The 19,815-nt window shown below is 40.6% G+C and overlaps 1 protein-coding gene across 5 annotated transcripts in view; it reads right to left on the reverse strand.

Annotated features, from left to right (window-relative positions):
* Positions 1-19,815, reverse strand: part of SCN8A (sodium voltage-gated channel alpha subunit 8) — a 236,825-nt gene that overhangs the window by 114,772 nt on the left and 102,238 nt on the right. For 3 of the 5 annotated variants that reach the window (XM_055294788.2, XM_055294786.2, XM_063610469.1), the window contains exons 5-10: positions 19,525-19,653; positions 17,640-17,731; positions 7,285-7,506; positions 5,869-5,932; positions 3,221-3,362; positions 498-704 (exon numbers count right to left, since the gene is read on the reverse strand). In XM_055294788.2, coding sequence (XP_055150763.1) covers positions 498-704; positions 3,221-3,362; positions 5,869-5,932; positions 7,285-7,506; positions 17,640-17,731; positions 19,525-19,653 — 856 coding nt within the window. Of the gene's footprint in view, positions 1-497; positions 705-3,220; positions 3,363-5,868; positions 5,933-7,284; positions 7,507-17,639; positions 17,732-17,886; positions 17,979-19,524; positions 19,654-19,815 lie in introns of all 5 variants that reach the window. The other 2 variants (XM_055294789.2, XM_055294787.2) reach the window with 1 other exon arrangement.

The raw sequence follows: 19,815 nt of genomic DNA on the forward strand, positions 1-19,815 counted from the left end.
TTATACATTACGGGTCCTAAAAATGTATAAATACATGTACATTTAGATAAGGATTAGAAAGTTAAGTGTTAAGGTGATGAGATCACAAATGTCTTTCAAGTTTTACTTTAATATTTTGCCTGTATCTTCTTTTTAATTAGAAATAATACTTTTTATGACCACAGGAATCTTAACATTTTTCCCAAGAAAAAGAATGTGCTTATGTGAAACACTATATAAACTGCCCTGGTCACTTTTTTCTTCCCAGTCATCATGGCGGTTGCACACTGAACAGTTGAGAAATTCAACAAAAGATGATATGAACAAACAATTTGGCTGTTAAGACAAATGGAATAATTGGATCAACCATCTGCAGTTGTTACTTGGGTTATTTTCATCAGACCAATGGTCCCTATTTGAAAATATGCCTAGAAAAGATCAACTGCAGTGAAAATCAGATGGGGCCTTAGTCACCATGATCTGGTAGGAAGGTCTGTTGCAAAGAATTCATCACCAACCTGTGCCTCTTCCTGTTGCTTCTTAAGTTGCTCCAACATTGCTTTAAATTCAGCCTCTTTTTGTTCTGCCTCCTCCAGTGTTGCCTGATTCTGTTCTTCATAAGCCATGGCCACCACAGCCAAGATCAAGTTCACCAGATAGAAAGAACCCACAAAGATGACCAAGACGAAGAAGATCATGTATGTTTTCCCAGCTGCTCGTAAGGTCTGCAAAGACAAAGGCCATTTTCTGAGTCATTTGTACCAAATGAACCAGGCTGAAAACAGCTAATGGGCCAAGTTCCTCTGTAAGGGCACTATTTGCATTTTGTACAGGACTGTGTTTTCTTATGCAGTACTCCTTCCTATTGTGGGCACTTGGTACTCCCAATGGTTGAATGGTTTCACTTATCCTCAACTCATATTAAATGGCAGTAGTTATCTCCCAACCATTGTGACAAAAAAATCCCCTCTCATTTCTAAATATTCCCTATACACTCCTTTCATAAAAAAAGTTTGATTTTGGGCTAAGACAAGTATAAAGAAAAGAATACAAGACAGCAGCTTATTTATCTACGGATCCTCAAATAGCATTAACAGACAAATTATGTCTCTGAAATCAGGTCCAAGTTGCAGGAAATTTCATCTTTTTTTTTTTTTCTTTTTTGAGATGGAGTGTCACACTATCGCCCAGGCTGGAGTGCAATGGCGCGATCTCAGCTCACTGCAACCTCTGCCCTCCCGGGTTCAAGCGATTGTCCTGCCTTAGCTTCCCGAGTAGCTGGGATTACAGGTGCCCACTACCATGCCCAGCTAATTTTTTGTATTTTTAGTAGAGACGGGGTTTCACTATGTTGGCCAGGCTGGTCTTGAACTCCTGACCTCGTGATCCACCTGCCTCGGCCTCCCAAAGTGCTGGGATTATAGGCGTGAGCCACCACGCCCGGCCCCATCTTTTTTTTTTTTTTTTTTTTAGATTGAGTCTTGCTCTGTCACCCAGGCTGGAGCGCAGTGGCATGATCTCAGCTCACTGCAACCTCCGCCTCCCAGGTTCAAGCAATTCTCCCACCTCAGCCTCCCAAGTAGCTGGGATTACAGGCGTGTGCCACCACGCCCAGCTAATTTTTGTATTTTTAGTAGAGATGTGGTTTCACCACGTTTGCCAGGTTGGTCTTGAACTCCTGGCCTCAAGTGATCCACCTGCCTCGGCCTCCCAAAGTCCTGGGATTACAGGCATGAGCCACTGTGTCCGGCCAGGAAATCCCCATCTTGAGTGACACCCTTCCTTATTCTTTTGCAATAGGATGAGTTTTAAAAGGATATGACAATATGACATAAAGGATAGTGGGGAGGTTAAAAAAAGGCAGAAGGAAACTAGGTTTTAGGTTATGTACATGCAACCCACTATTACAGAGTTTTCATCTTTATTCTGTTAACCACAAAATGGGCCAGGCACAGTGGCTCGCACCTGTAATCCCAGCACTTTGGGAGGCCAAGACAGGTGGATCACCTGAGGTCAAGAGTTTGAGACGAGCCTGGCCAACCAACATGGTGAAACCCTGTCTCTATTAAAAATACAAAAATTAGCCGGGTGCATCATGCCTGTAATCCCAGCTACTCGGGAGGCTGAGGCAGGAGAATTGTTTGGAGACTGCAGTGAGCTGAGATTGCACCTCTGCACATCAGCCTGGGCAACAGAGCAAGACTCTGTCTCAAAAAAAAAAAAAAAAAAAAAAAAAAGAAAAGAAAAAAAAAACAGCATCAATCACAAATATTTCATGAGAAACATTCAACCTGAGGGAACTCTAGGTTGTGCAACAGAAAGGTAAGAATTAACTCAGATATTTGAACTAGAAACTTCCCTTAAAGAGGGTCCTTCATGCCTGAGAGGACATGTTTTTCATTTTCAAAGTAACTGGTATCACCAAATGACACAAAGAGAAAACAATGGACTGTCATAAAATTTGCAAGCTGTAAGACACTTAGCAATCACTTACACTAACTTCATTACAACCAGCAAAGTTAAATGACTTGTCCAGAGTCACCAGTGTAGCCCAACAGAATGTTACTGACCTTATTTTTATCTGTACAACCTGCTTGAACAAGTCCAAATGTGTTACAAATCTCAAAAATGTTGATATATTTATACTCCAAAGTCCTTATGGAAATTCCATCTATATAGTGCTTTGCACAAAGAGTTGTTTAATTTTTCTGAAACAGAAGCCCTAATGGTGGCTCACGCCTGTAATTCCAGCACTTTGGGAGGCCACAGTGGGAGGATCACTTGAGGCCAGAAGTTGCAAGACCAGCCTGGGCAACAGAGTGAAACCCCAACTTTCCAAAAAGTAGAAATATTAGCTAGGTGTGGTGGTACATGCCTGTAGTACCTACCTCAAAAACAAAACAAGACAAAACAAAAAAAAACAAACCCTAACCCCAAATATCCAAAAGGAGATATGCTGCAGAGGATGAACAATAGGAAGTAGACAGAGATAGCAGATTCTCAGGCCAGACAAGAGGCCATCAAGGCTGTTAAGAGTCTACAGCTATACATGACTGAGCATTCAAGAGACAGGGATGAGAACTGAGAGAATTCACTTAATATCAAAAACCAGCTGACTGTGGGAAACACAACAGTTAGATCTTCCATAATGTCTTCACTAAATGTCTCTCACACAGAATGTCCCCAACCCCATATATGCTCATGCAAACTCTATGGCCAAAGGAAAAGAGGTATTACTCACCAATTGATACAAGTTTTCCCAATAGTCCTGGGTCATAAGGCGAAATAATGCCAAGAAGGCCCAGCTAAAAGTGTCAAAGCTTGTGTAACCATAGTTGGGGTTCCTTCCTGCTTTCATACACTGGTATCCCTCTGGGCATTGCCTAAAGAAAGAAAGGGAAGTTCAGGACTTTTCAGCATAATTCCACTCAGCCATGACCTTGGAGATAATAAATAACATAATTCTATTTACTCCATGACCTTGGAGATAATAAATAACCATTGATAGAGCCAGGCCAACAAATTGGAAGAAAAAGAAGAAGGAAATAAGCAGCTAGCCAACTTCTGGGGACAGCCTAGGATCAGAATCACCTGGCATGGTCTTTAAAAATGCAGATTCCTGCATCCTTACCCAAATCTAGGAATTAAAAGTTCTGGATATGGGATCTATGAATCTGCATTTTTAAGAGGTATGCCAGGTGATTCTTATGCATGCCAAAGTGTGAGAAGTACTGTTCTAGATTCATATCGATGTGCAATTCAATCAAATTTAACTTAGCTAATATCCCAAATGACAAACGGCTAGAAGTTCCTCTTTTTTTTTTTTTTTTTTTTTTGAGATGGAGTCTAGCTCTGTCACCCAGGCTAGAGTGCCATGGCATGATCTCAGGTCACTGCAACCTCTGCCTTCTGGGTTCAAGCGGTTCTCCTGCCTCAGCCTCCTGAGTAGCTGGGATTACAGGCACCTGCCACCACGTCTGGCTAATTTTTGTATTTTTAGTAGAGATGGGGTTTCACTGTGTTGGCCTGGCTGGTCTTGAACTCCTGACCTCGCGATCTGCCTGCCCCGGCCTCCCAAAGTGCTGGGATTACATACATGAGCCACCGCGCCTGGCCAGAAATTCCTCTTAATCGTTTGTTTTCTTTACATTCATTGTGACAACCTAAGTCATAAGGGGGATTTCAGTTACCTCAGTTACACCATTTCTCCTGCTTTTAGATTCATCTCATATTTCTTTCAATGTAATCTCTAGTAGTCTACTTTAATACAGAAATTAAATGGATTTCTAGACATTGTGGTCATGTTAAAACACAAGTTCTTAGAGGACCAATATACTCTGAAAAATGACACTACCACCCTACATTTATAAAGCCCTCTGTTTACAAAGCACTTTCTTTTTTTTTCTTTTTCTTTTTTTTTTCTTTTTTTATTATTATACTTTAGGTTTTAGGGTACATGTGCACAATGTGCAGGTTTGTTACATATGTATCCGTGTGCCATGTTGATTTCCTGCACCCATTAACTCGTCATTTAGCGTTAGGTATATCTCCTAATGCTGTCCCTCCCCCCTCCCCCCACCCCACAACAGTCCCTAGAGTGTGATGTTCCCCTTCCTGTGTCCATGAGTTCTCATTGTTCAATTCCCACCTATGAGTGAGAATATGCGGTGTTTGTTTTTTGTCCTTGCAATAGTTTACTGAGAATGACGTTTTCCAGTTTCATCCACGTCCCTACAAAGGACATGAACTCATCATTTTTTATGGCTGCATGGTATTCCATGGTGTGTATGTGCCACACTTTCTTAATCCAGTCTATCGTTGTTGGACATTTGGGTTGGTTCCAACTCTTTGCTATTGTGAATAGTGCCGCAATAAACATACGTGTGCATGTGTCTTTACAGCAGCATGATTTATAGTCCTTTGGGTATATACCCAGTAAAGGGATGGCTGGGTCAAATGGTATTTCTAGTTCTAGATCCCTGAGGAATCGCCACAGACTTCCATAATGGTTGAACTAGTTTACAGTCCCACCAACAGTGTAAAAGTGTTCCTATTTCTCCACATCCTCTCCAGCACCTGTTGTTTCCTGACTTTTTAATGATGGCCATTCTAACTGGTGTGAGATGGTATCTCATTGTGGTTTTGATTTGCAGTTCTCTGATGGCCAGTGATGATGAGCATTTTTTCATGTGTTTTTTGGCTGCATAAATGTCTTCTTTTGAGAAGTGTCTGTTCATGTCCTTCGCCCACTTTTTGATGGGGTTGTTTTTTTCTTGTAAATTTGTTTGAGTTCATTGTAGATTCTGGATATTAGCCCTAAGCACTTTCATGTAATGTAAGTGGATCCTTACAGTAACCCTGTGAGCAAGAGAGAGCATGGCTTATTAAATAAATCCATTTTACGGATGAAAAACACCAAGGGTCAGGTAAGTTAAAAGGCTTGCCAAAGGTCTTAGAGCAGGAAGCTTCAGGATCAGGACTCAAATACTATGTTGCTACTCTTTTTCCTCCTCTGTGCTGTCAGGTCAAGCATATTTTGGGTCATCCTTGGATCCATAACTATCACTAAGATGGTATCTTTACTCTCTATTGTACTATAGGATGAGAGGAGTCCCCAAGAGGCAGGTAAGCTATCTGGTGTTATTGATTTTATCCTTAGATTCTTTCATTTTGGCTTGAGACTACAAGCACAGTCACTTACTAGTGAAATGTCAACTTTAGATGGACAAATGTGAAACAAAGAAAATCTACACTAACCGATAGGTCAGATGCAATTCTAAGTTCTACTACTTGAGCACAAAGAAAAGTAAACATATTGCCTATTTTGACCCAACTAATAATAGGTACATTATTTTAAGGAAAGAGAATAAAACTAGGTGAGCCACTTACCCAGCATCAGAACTGTTTCCACAGAGTAAAGGTTCCAGCATGCCAGGAACTATGTAGAAATTTGCTAGAAAAGTTTGAGGAGGCAGGAAATGAACAGGCAGATTTAAGTGAATGAGAGAATAAGGTTACACTGTTCCTAACTAGCCCCAGCAGAAACAGTTATTGATTTTAAGTTAAAAAATCTTTTCCAACAGCTGTGACAGCTGATAAGAATTCTTTCCCATTAATGATTTTCTTATATATATTTACAAATTAAAAGTGCTACCCCAAAGTTCTTGATGCAATATAGTTTTCACAGATACCCAACTTCCATTCATACTTCAAATCTATATTCCAGATTCTGATACTTGAATCAAAGGGGCCTAAAAGTAAGTTTTCTGAGTTCTACACCCCTTTATACCACTATATTCTTCTATCCTTACAACGTGTCTTTAACAAAGATATTTTAGAGCTCATTGGTCACTAGATACTAGGTTCTATTTTAAATTACAAGGCACGTTTTCCTTTCCAGCATATGTCTCCGAAATCTCCTTTGCAACACTTTCTTATGGTTACTAAACTGACTTTATTTTCTTAGGAATGACTAATAGTTACATTGCTAACTTTTTCATGAGTCTAAAGAAGTATCACTACATCAAATTTTCCTTTGGTTCCTCAAATAAAATGATTAAAACTCCTCAACTGTAATAGGATTGAATAGTGCCTTGGTGATCACCTGATTCCCTAGACTAGATTGACTGCGATAGTCTTAGTAGTATTAAGAAAATTTGAGTTCCATAGATACATTCTGGACTAAATGTGTAAATATCCCAAGTAACTCAGCTAGGGAAAAAAATAATTTTTATCAAGCTTCTAAGCCTGAATTTCAAAGCAAAAGTTTAGGGGTACATGCGAAAAAGGGAGAGACGGCTGATGTTTGAGAGCTTCTGAACACAGTCCTACGTCGAGGAAAGGAATAATTTTACAAGGCTAGTTCTAGTAGCACTGCCATTCCTTTCCAGCTCCAACTACTCCTTTTTTTTTTTTTTTTTTTTTTTTTTGAGATGGAGTTTTGTTCTTGCCCACCCAGGCTGGAGTACAATGGAGTGATCTCGGCTCACGGCAACCTCCGCCTCCCGGGTTCAAGCGATTCTCCTGCCTCAGCCTCCCGAGTAGCTGGGATTACAGGCATGTGCCACCACGCCTGGCTAATTTTGTATTTTTAGTAGAGAGAGGGTTTCTCCATGTTGGTCAGGCTGGTCTCAAACTCCCGATCTCAGGCGATCCACTTGCCTCAGCCTCCCAAAGTGCTTGGATTACAGGAGTGAGCCACCGCGCCTGGCCTCCAACTACTTTTTTAAGCCCTGTGGTAGCTTCTGACCATGTGAACTAGGAATAGACTTTTCCTATTCCTCTTGCAGAGAAGAGGCTACCTACTTTTATTGTTGATATACTCTTCCCAATCAAAGCCTTTGGTGCCATTTTCAAGATAGCTCTCGTTGAAGTTTATGGGCCACACAACACACTTGTTTCGAAGGTTCCCCATGAACAGCTGCAGTCCGATCAAGGCAAAAACACTCAGGCAGAACACCGTCAGGATCATCACATCTGACAGTTTCTTCACAGACTGAATCAGGGCACCCACAATTGTCTTCAGGCCTGAGGAGACAGAATCCCCGGAATCAGAGGCACCTCAAAGCCCTCCCCACCTCCCCAAGCCTCCCTCTTAGCCACTGGCTGCTACTCCTCCCCACAGCACCACTCTTGAAATACGGCCACTTTATACCACGAGAATAATAGGTCAGCAAAATTATCAATATTCCAGAAGTATCCATTTTTAAGTGAATACATCTTAAAAAGCAAAAGAAAGGTTCTTCTACCAACAACGTGTGGCTCCTTTCTTCCTGGGAACACTTTCCCGTCTCTGACCACTTTTTAGTTCCTCATACAAGCCCAGCTCTTACTTGCCGTAGGGCCTTCATACCTGCTGCTCCCTCTGCCTGGAATGTTTCCTGCTATATTATCTTGTCCTCTGTGCCTAAATCCTACTCATCCTTCAAGGCCCAGTTTAAACGTCAATTCTTCCAGAAAGCCTTCTCTGACTTTGCAACTCGTCTCCCTCCCCATTGTTATTGGTGTTTCACTAGCATCTTATACTTTCTTCTGTAGCATTTGTCATGGTTATAATTGATTTTTTACATCTATCTTGTTCACAGCTGTATCTATAGTGCCTAGCCCAGAGTAGGTATTTAGTAAATATTTGTCAAAGAAACAAATGGAAAAATTAGGAATTGAGGAGGCCTCCAGGTTAGAAAGAAAACCACTGGGAAGTTTAAAAGCCAATAATAAGTGAGAAGGTACAATAATATTTTCCCAAGCATTCTGGAAATGCCAAGGTATTGAAAAGGTTATTATTAATCCAGTATTTACACTTTGTCTTTTTCCATTTAAAAATATACTTTTTCTGTATCACATATATTGCCTGCTTTCTACAATGATCTTTTTTCTGTCCTAAATTAAAAACAAAAACATTAAAAAATTTTTAATTTTAAGTTTAAATGTAAGACACTGGCTCAAATGCAGACTAAAGGTGTATTTCTTAATTGCACACGGAGAGATCAGTGACAGAAGACACAGAAAAATATGTTTGTCGGTTCATGCTTTTTGGGTCCAAATGAGCCTTTATGTGCCCAGATATCAGGCTATCCATAGGATATGGCCAACAAAGCACTGAGCACTCTTGGTAGCCAATGCACCAGGATGAGCAAGAGGCAGGCGCTAAGCCTTAACACACAGGTCTCAGGAAGAATCTCATCCCTGCTCACTTCTGAAGGCAAGACCACTGAACTGAAATTTAAGGGAATCCTAATCCTGGCTTTGAAGGGTGTGGCTGGGTAGATAATCACTAATCTTAACTAAATTATGCCGCTTACTTGTCTGACCTACGCAATACGCCTTCTAACCTCTCAGAATCTCAGTTTTTTCATCTTTAAAGTAGGGAAAATTATAGTTGAGTATCATAGGGCTGCTGTGAGGATTAAGTGTGGTTCATATAAAACACTTGACAAAGCAGCTGGGCGCAGTGGCTCACGCCTGTAATCCCAGCACTTTGGGAGGCCAAGGTAGGTGGATTACCTGAGGTCGGGAGTTCAAGACCAGCCTGGCCAACACGGTGAAACCCCGTCTCTACTAAAAATACAAAAATTAGCCAGGTATGGTGGCATACGCCTGTAATCCCAGCTACTGTGGGAGGCTAAGGCGGGAGAACCACTTGAACCTGGTATGGGGGCGGAGGTTCCAGTGAGCCAAGATTGCACCAGTGCACCCCAGCCTGGTTAACAGAACAGGACTCTGTCTCAAAAAACAAAACAACAAAAAACAAAACAAAACAAAAAAAACTTGACAAAGCATTTAGTACGTAGCAAATGAGTCAAATTGTCTGAACCTCAGTCTACTCATCTATAAAAATGGATTTACAATACCAACCTCATTGGGTTGTTGTTAGGTTTAAACAGATAATTTATATAAAGTACCTAGTAAAGTTCCTGGCACATAGCTGGCACTCAACACTTGTTATCACTATTCTACGTATGGTACCCTCCTCAAAGGGACATGATTGGGAAAACAGCACTGCTCAGGGCTAACCTCATATAATGGTGATCTAATGAGTGGTATGGACATGATTCTTCTTTTGCTGTATTTTGCAGGTAATCACCTAGACTTTTCAAAGTCGAGCCCAATAGAATTTTCTGAGTCCAATAATAGAAATGGATGCTCTGCCTAGCACAGGACCTGGCACAAAGGCAGCCACTTAATAAATTTTTATTGGGAGAGTAAATGAATGAGAAAGTTCTCTCCTCTTACACAAATATCTTAAAAGGGATCTAAGAGGAATTAAAGAAAAAAGAGCCAAGAGGTAGACTGTAGAGATAAAGTATGCAGAGTCCTGTGCTTTCTTAGAGTGAGCCTTCCATGGAGACTGTGGCCACAAAGGGATTATGAAGAGCCTGCTTGGGCTCCAGGAAACAAAGCATTTATAATCTGATTATTTTTCTCCTCACAGGGCTGTGCAGAAAGAGCAGCAGACAGGGAATGAGAAAGCTGGTATTCTGGCCCTGGCTCAGTCACTACTAATGACCTATTGTGTTTCAAATCAAATTTAAGGTTACTTCTCAGAGTCTCATTTTCTCATCTACAGAACATGGATAAACACACCACTACATAGCAGTGGGCAGTGGTGGAGAAGCTGAAGAATCTTCTCTAAAAGTCTTTCAAAATAAGGCAGAGATGTTCATTTGTTTGAGATTAAGTAATTGAAATTTCAAACTATCTTTTAAACCTAAGGCCCTGGGAAATCGTATCATAATCGCACAGCTAGGTAAGAAGGTACTGGTGGAATAAAGTAGAAGGCAGCCATCAAGAAGTAAAAATTGTTCCAGTGTAATGGAATTTATTTCCATTTAGTTGCTAAGGAACAGAGAAGTCCTTATTATATTTTGACTGGGTTGGAGTGGGCCTATATTGAGTCAATAATTCAATCCTAGGCTTCTAAAATTATGCAAGTTTACTGTTTTCAAAGTCACAGACTGATTTAAAAAATAATACTTGAATGGGTCACTAAAAATGGTTGTACAGTTTCTTTTTCCTGGACTTTTTTATGAAGCCTATACAGCCATCTCTCCAGACGATTCAATCACCTTTCCAAACACCAGATGACTGTTAAAGGACTTTACCATTGCTATTTTACTGAATTGAGAAATGAGCTGTAAGTTGTCCTTTGTATTAGTAACAAGAGTATAATACTACAAAATAGCCAAACTACTGAGTTTGTAAGTAAATAATTTGAAAAGCATACAATTTTAGCATGAGTAGAATCTGATTTTCCTGGGTTGGGAACTCTTTGACAGTTCCAGGCCCATATAAGTGGAAATTCTAGGCCATGAGCTCCAACTATCCCCTGTTCCTTAAGAATGAGCTCTCAGCAGCCATGTCTGTACAAGGTCACCTTCTCTCAGTAGTTGCAGATGTCTGGGTGGACATCTGACCTAAATCCAGATCCTTTCCTACAGGAATTTGGAACAGGATAAGAGACAGTTAAGTAATCTTTTCATGTGGTGAGAATGGTAATAAATAAATTTGGAAGCTAAGTGGTAGCCATATTCTGTCATTATATTAAGATGTGACTGAGCAGTAAAGGAAGTTAGTATGCTGAGAGAGAGAAATGGACACATGGAGAGAAGAGAGATGGAGACAAAGTACTTCCTTGTACCCGTGGCTTTCTGGCTCTGCATTCTGGTTTCTACTGGCTTCCCAGAAGCACAAGTGCATTCCAGCCCTTGGGTTCCCTGAATTATTCCTGTGTCCTGCTACTTACAACCAGAGATGACCCCAACTAATCTGATATGCCAAGCCTGCATGGAATTCACTTTCCTGGAGATGGACCCAAATGCTCACAATCAGTTGGTTTAACATCTCTTCTCCATAAACCAGATGTTATTGCTAAAGAAATGTGTAAACATGAGTCAAGGAAGCTAAAAAGACACTGTTTCAAGCCTCAGCTTTGAAGTCTGGGGCTTAGATCATCTCATTGGTGAGTTAGCTTTCAAGATGTTTAAAGTAGAAACTTAATTGGAAATGGTATTCAGCTGCTTATACTTCACAGAGTGTCAGATAAACAAATCTTAATTAAGCAAGGATAATCACTAAATAACACTAACTACAGCCATCTAAAAAGTTTACTCTCCAAGATTCCCATCCAGATCACCAAGAGAAAATGAGAAGGCAAAGGAAAAAGAAGAAGAAAGGTGATGTGGCTTCATGTTTTCAGGTAAAGGAAGGCACATGATCACACAGCAATATTAAATAATAAACAGTCACTGAACTATACATTGGTCTCAGCCAAGACTCTTCTTCTTTGCATTAGGATAAATTGCAAATGGCCATATTTGCAGACATCAATGCCAATTTATGGAGATGATGCCATCAATTCATTTCCTAAGCTCAAGCTCTACAGTCTTGCCAGCTGTGACTGCCTGAAAGCGCTCCCTCGTACCATCAACATCTGTCAATAAAGGCAAAAAGTTGTTAGTAGAATTCCTGACCTGACACAAGCCGGAATGTAGAATGCCATCATTCTGGTTGTACAGAGACACTGTCTTTTTATTCTATTGGCTCACAACATCACATTCCAGAACAAGCAAGATACTGACTGAAAACCAATTATCCAAAACAGCAGAATCCTTCTTCAAAAGACTCCTACACAACAGAGTGTGCAACAGAAGCCACGTGGGGGCAAATTGGACAGTGAGAACTCTTGGAAAAGGCTAACATTAGCTCACTTTGGTATGTGTCTGAGTAGAAACAGTTAATATATTTACCATAGGCTAAGAAAAGACAGCTGGATTCAATGTAGAGAACGGTCAGTGACAAGATGGAAAGCTGGATATTAAAGGAATTTTAAGAAGCAGGTGAAGAATTCTACTTTATGTCCAAAGGTATCTCTGAATCTCCTGTCACATTTCACAATGCCCAGGAATCCTTTGAACAAATGAACAATGCCTGCCTATGTGCTATGTCCAGAAAAATCAGTCAAGCATATTGGGGTCAAAGTCTTCCACCACTGGATGGCCAGATTATAAATAAAGTTAATTTGCCAGGCCCGGTGGCTCACACTTGTAATCTCAGCACTTTGGGAGGCCAAGATGGGTGGATCACCTGAGGTCATGAGTTCAAGACCAGCATGGCCAACATGGTGAAACCCAATCTCTACTAAAAATACAAAAATTAGCTGGGCATTGTGGTGCACACTTGTAATCCTAGCTACTCAGGAGGCTGAGGCAGGAGAATCGCTTGAACCCAGGAGGTGGAGGTTGCAGTGAGCTGAGATCGGGCCGTTGCACTCCAGTCTGGGTGACAACAGTGAAACTCCGTCTCAAAAAATATATATGTATAAATAAAATAAACAAATGAAGCTAATTCATATTCCCTAGTTTGTAGCTCGGGTTGAGAAATCTAAGTGGTTTGAAGCAATGTGAGCTAATTCCCCTACAAAGTTAATATTGGAACAGGCCTCAGTAGCAATAACAAGCAGTTCTCAACCCAGGGAAAGAACAACTGCCCTGTTCCCAGAGTCAGGCTTGGGTTCAGACAAAGCGTAGGGGTGAAGTAGTGCTGTATTGACTTTTCCTGCTGCAACTACAATCCTCATGATAATATTTATTATTTATTTATTTATTCATTAAGAGACAAGATCTCACTATGCTGCCCAGGTTGGAATGCAGTGGCTACTCACAGGTGTGGTCACAGCTCAATGCAGCCTCAAACTCCTGGGCTCAAGTGATCCTCTGCCTCAGCCTCCTGATTAGCTGGGACTATAGGTGTGTACCACTGCACCCAGCCTACACTGATAGTTCTTGAAGATTCTTTAGAGCAACAGTAATTTGAAAGAGATTGGGGGACTCTAGATTTATTTACTCGACACCCGATTCACATCACAAAGTGCGACCAAAACTAAACTAGCTCTAAAAGATGGGTCAGTGGGATCCTGTGAGTATTTAGTGTTTTTTCACTTAGGACCACTGTTAAACTTTATCTTTCCTAAGAAGCAATGTGGGAAAAGGAGAAATACAAAGGCAAGAGAATAACCAGAATAGTTTAAAAGAGACAACGACAGTTTATATCTCCCATCATTATGCAGCAGAAATTGCCACATTCACAAAGTATACGTTTAAAGAAAATGCTTTCTTTGTGAATACTGGGAGGGGAAAAAGAAAGGCCTATCATTTTCCCCGCTTCCTGTCTGATCCCACTGGTTAGGAGTGAAAGTAACAGACATGAAAGCTGAGAAATAAAATTGCCAAGAGAAAAATAATCAAGAAAGTACAATTCTAAAGAAGGTGGAATGAAATTAAATAAGTGCTAATGAGCAGCAGATAAGCAGTGCTTTGGGGCAGCCATTTAAATGACAGAAATGAAAAGGAACTGACAAGTGAGTTTCTCCCAACCAGTCCTATTAATACTTATACTATTAAATGCCACTGTCTAAGAAAAACCTGAGAAACTCTTTCGAGATTCCCACCCTTTCTTTGGGCATGTCAGCCCTGTGGCACATGATCAAAGCATGCAGAGGACGAAACTTCTGACAGAGTCACTTAGAAGTTCACTTTATGCGGGACTCAGACAAATACAAAGTGAAAACAAAGTTTTAAGACATACAAACTTTTAGGCAGAATATTTCAATGTCAAGGTGAACCTGACAAATTCCAGACTAAAGGAAATTTAGAAAGGGTCTCCTCTATAACCGACCCTTTTAGCACAGAGCTTGTGTACACTGTTCTCCAAGTTGATGCCTCTGCAGCAAAACGGAAAGCATAAGTAGTATGTATCCAAGTCAAGTCAAGTAAAAGGGTCAGAAGGTGGGTTTGGTCTTTTCTGAGCTACAAGAAAGCTCTAAAGCAAAGCATTTCTTACAGAAAAGGGCAGAGCTAACTGATGCACCTTACTGTCCAATCTTCGGGAGTCCTGGCGGCCCTGACATAATCAGAATATCTACCAAAGACACAAAGAGGAAGGACAGTATCAGCCCAGGTTGGGGGTGGGTGAGTGCTCTAGGAAAGGAAAAGCTCTCATAAAGGAAGATGATACACAGGGAGCTTTGTGAGACCTTGCAGGCTCCAGGTCAGTGGTTGCTCTCACTTCCATTCTATTTTTGGCACCCTTGGCAATAGCCTATAACCAAACTGGGAAGAGGAGAAGACAAAGAGAACAACAATTCCACTGAAGTGATCCACGAGAAAACTTGGTATACAAAACAATGGTTTTTACTAAGGGGGAATCATGGGCCAGCTCTACCACACAAGAATCAAAATGACATACTTCCAAGCAAGAGATGGCCCCGATCCACTGACTCATATACTGGTGTTCCCGCCTTGGAAGGAGACTGCATAGAAGGCAGGTAGGAATAGCACAACAGCCCTTTATGGGAGAAAGCATAATCAGCAATTTCAGAATTTCCTATGGGATGAGAGAAAACTCCCCATGAGGGAAACTTCATTACTGGATTTCTCTTGCTAACTCTAAAAGGTAGAATCGGGAGCAAAAAGATTGAGATTGAGAGCCACACTTTTAATTCAAGAACCAAATATGCCATTTACCGACAGTGATCTATTATTGGCTTTACTATCCCTTAATGTTATTTTCCACCCCAGTTAGCCTCCCAAAGCCAGCTCAATTGGGGGTGCTTCTAGAAATAGGAATCTGGGACTCTATTTCAAACTGTGAAGCTGATGTCTAAATCTTGATACAAACGCTTTCTATTGGCTTAGGTTTCTTCTGTATAATCATAAGTGCTGCTACTACAATCATTTATGGAGCACTACTATGGGCCAGGCACTGTGTTAGATACTGCATATATTCCAGATATATATATATATAAAGGGTAAATAACGTGACATATTAAGGAAATATACAAAGAATAAATAACGTGACACCAATCAAGAGTTATCTTGCAGAAATGCCATGGTCAAAAGTTAACCATATAGCAGAGACAGAGACAGAAGCTATGAGCTAGACTAGAGATAGCATCTGCTGCCCTAGTTAGTGAACAGAATACAGCTTTCCAATTTAATTTTGGGAGAGAAGTTTTGAGATCACAAGAACATAAAGAGACAGATGCCTTGCAGAGTACGCTGAGGGAAGTGAGCAGAAAACACAAGATCATATTTAAAAGGGGCCAGAGGAGGAGAGAGACCATAGGAAAAATGAAAGTAAAGATTTGGCACTCCAGATGCCTCAAAAAATAAGACAGGGCTTGCCTAAGGGTTAGGCCACCATCAATGAGCTATCTGGGGCTGTCTGGAGAATGAGCTGAGCTTTCTGTTAAGCAGATTTAAAATGGCTAGGAACTAAATCTTGGTAAGTTAAGGTTGTAGTTTTTTGCCAAGAAGTATATACTTCAACTGACACCCAGCCTTTGGTTGACAGGGAGTTAGCTACCATCGCTAAAAATATAGGAATTCATCTTTGGTAGGGCACTAATTTACTGGCCAACTCCATGCCCCAAATTTGTAAGTGGTGAAGATGAATTTACCTTCTTTGAGGTTCTCAGTAAACCACATTCCAGTTCTGCCCTCTCCAGGATTCCATCTTTGTGCTTCCCTCTCTATCTGCTATTGAGATAATGTTAAAAAGGGGAAAAAGAAGTATTTCTGGGCCAGATGCAGTGGTTCACGCCTGTAATCCCAGCACTTTGGGAGGCTGATGCAGGAAGATTGCTTGAGCCCAGGAGTTGGCAGCCAGCCTGGGCAACACATAGGGAGACCCTGTCTCTACAAAAAAAATTTTTTTTAAAATGAGCTGGGTGTGATGGCGTGCACCTGTGGTCTCAGCTACTCCGAAGGCTGAGAAGGAAGCATCGCTTGGGCCCTGGAAGTCGAGGCTGCAGTGAGCCGTCATCATACCACTCTAGCCTGGGCAACAGAGTGAAACTCTGTCTCTAGAAAATAAAAATAAATTTTAAAAAGAGAGATATTTTTGAGTCAGCCACAAGGGGAAGAGCCATGTAATAGGAATAGGATAAGAATAGGATGCCTCTGTTCTTTCTCCACATTCCTATTTCTACAAAACTGCTGTGGAGAACCTGGTCTCTACGGAGTCCTCCTTGAAAACCCATGACCACAACTGAAGTCCAAAGAGCAACAACACAGTCTTCACCTCTGCCAAGTTACTGCCAGTATATCTTAGGCTCACAATACTAACTAAAATATCTTTCCTTTGAGATTTCAAGACTGGTCTTTAGAAAGATAAGTATTACCCAGTAGCAATGATTTAAATTAAATTAAGGAATCTTAACCTGGGGTCCACGGATGGGCTTCGGGGGGGTCTGTGAACTTTCATCTGATTCTCAAAGGGATCCAAAACCTTCAAAAGGTTAAGAACCACTGGGCTAGCTCAACCAGAACCAAAAAGAAAAAGGCAAAAATTTTAAAGAGGTTGTCAATCAACTAACTCTCAACCCACCCACTGATTCTGTTTTTCCCCCTCAAACTTCTATACTTTTTGTTGCCCATACCTTTAGTTGTATCTTATCTTACCTTTGATTTTTTTTTTTTTTTTTTTTTTTTTTTTTTACCAGTGCCTGCATGAGCTTTCACTGGGATTTATGTTTGAGAATGAACCCTGAATATGTACGGTAGATGTCTACTGGTTCTTATTCTAGTGAGACAGATAGCAGTAGAACATGACAGACAGTGATTATTTAAGTGCAGTTCACTAACTCCAAGTCTCTTAAATTTGTCTCTGATACTGGATTAGTTAATTGGGTAGATCTCTTCTGTGATTAAAAAATTTCATTAATACAGTAATAGTAAATGTATAATTCTTTGAATAACGTCCCATCAGCAAACCATGCGATAGGAAGCCTAGAAATCACAAGCAATGAAATGACAGCAAATGTCAAAATTACTGTAATTCCATGGAGCCAGGAAGCAAATGATTTATATACAAAGAGACAGCTAGCTCTGTGACAATTTTTTCAAATATGGTGAGATCCAAGTGATTCTTAAGCACGTGCTTTTTCAATAGCATGGATGGAATGGGGGCTGCATGCCTGGCAAGCACTCAGAGAAAACTGCCTGAGGACCCAATGGCCATTCCAGAGAATGTCTCCCAGGAAAAACATGCAGAATGCAAGGCCATTATCAACTGTACTGATGCTGCTTTAGAATGGTGGACAAAATGAATGGAGGAGAAAGAGGAGACGTGGCAAAGTCAGTCTTATGTACAAATTATCTCACCTGGAATTACAGAGATAGTTTTCAAAGCTCGGAGAACCCTGAATGTTCTCAGCGCTGAGACATTGCCCAGGTCCACAAACTCTGTCACATATCTGTAGTAAGGGAGGTCACACACAGACACAAGTGACAAACACAGACACAAACACCAACACCAAAGGAAAAAACAAAACCACAACAAAACAAAAAGTACAATACGTCACATCAGGGCCCTATCCCAACACCTAACACCAACCCCGGACCATCTTACCTGGGATTACCGAAATAGTTTTCAAAGCCCTCAGTACCCTGAAAGTGCGTAGAGCTGAAACATTGCCTAGGTTTACAAACTCTGTTATATACCTGCAGAATCAAACCAAAGTTAACTTGTAATGGTACCACTGGGCGAGGGTTTGAGAATGGGGGGAAGAAAGGGTCTTATATACAAGCTATGGTTTCATTTTTTTCCTTGAAAAAGAAAAGCTTCAAAATACAAACATTTAAGGAACACTTGTTTTTAATCGGGCAAGAAGAATTCAAAAGTATATTAGAAAGGAGGTTCTTGGGATTTACTCCTTTCATCAGCATAGTAATGTGCTGATCCCAATCAGAATGGCTTTACTGTCAGTCAGCCCATTCACATTTTTCAGTAAAAAGGAAGGCCAGGAGTTATCAAAGACTTATGTCCCCAGGTTTTGTGAACGATTTCTTAAGAGAGGGAGACAAATTTCTGCAGCAGGAGCCCCACAAAAACAAATCTACATTAAAGTAACTCCCTAGTTGACAATGGCAAAATTGACTAAATGTCTGTATATATGACTTAATCAAGAGTTGTAATCATATGATTGTAGTCATGTCTATGTATGAAGTTTTGGCCTGTGACATACAAAAGCAGGGCTCAGGAAAATCCAAATCATGGGATCAGAGCAAATATTGTGTTAAGTGCTCATTTTAATTACAAGCTCTGTGCCTAGCAAGGACACTTAAAAATTTTAAATGAACACCAATGTGTATTCATAATATGCTAGAAAGTAAGACATTGCCTTTATATAACAGAAAGTCAGTTTCAGTTTCAAGTATTCGATGCATATCATTTGTTCACATTTTACAGTTGAAATACATCTTTCCACCAGATGCTCAGATCAATACATATTCAAATGCACTCTTTCTTACACATCATGCATACACACAAAACCTATACACCACCCCCACTACACTCTCAAACCACAGAACGCTTTCCCAACCTGGAAATAAAAATATTAAAGCCTGCTATAACTCTTCTATCATCAGCTCAGTTTCCCAAAGATACATTTTTATTGCTGAAACAACACAAATGAGCAAGAGCAGTAACATACCAATGTGGAGTTACACTGATCTTGAGCAATAGTTCGAAATTCTGGTTAGTAACTCCACAGGAAGTGCCAGTGTGGATACCTTGGCTCATGTTTTGACTCTAAAATGTGCTCTGAAGTCTGCAACACCTGGCCAGCCTTATTAAATTACATACGGTAAGACATACCCAGGAAACTCATTTTCAGCTGAAAGTTTACAACTAAAAAATTTCAAGTCTTCACAGAGGCCTTGTAATGATAGGTGTGCAAACCATGATCAACGTTACAAGGAGGAATAAAATATGAGAGGATGCCAATGGGAAATCACCTCCTCCTTTCCCTCCCAGCTGTACAGCCTCTGCTTGCCTTCTCCCACATAAACACATTATCATCGCCTGAACCACAAGAGGCCCTCACAAGCAAGAATCATAGACATAAGCCCATAGGGCCTTACATGGTTATCCATTAATTCCTCATATAGCTGTGTCCACAAATGCACACTTACAAACAGACCCAGGAGTACAACTCCACACACAGAATCACACCCAGAACACCAATAAAGTAAGGGGAGAACTTACGCCATCATGATGACACTGAAATCTAACCAGTTCCATGGATCCCGTAAAAAGGTAAAGCCATCTATGCAGAAACCTCTTGCAATGATTTTCACTAGTGATTCAAATGTATAAATCCCTGTGAATGTGTACCTGTCAAAGAAATGAATAGCTTGAGGTGATTTCTGGACAGAAACTTTAAATGAACCTTTTAAGTTAGCACTTGCCTGAAGTGTTGCTTCAACTAAGAGAGACAAAACAGAAAGGGCACAGCCAATGCAGCAGGAAGGACGCGAGGAGGAGAAAGAAATGCTT

Source organism: Symphalangus syndactylus, chromosome 10 (assembly GCF_028878055.3).
Source record: "Symphalangus syndactylus isolate Jambi chromosome 10, NHGRI_mSymSyn1-v2.1_pri, whole genome shotgun sequence".
Lineage (NCBI taxonomy): Eukaryota > Metazoa > Chordata > Mammalia > Primates > Hylobatidae > Symphalangus > Symphalangus syndactylus.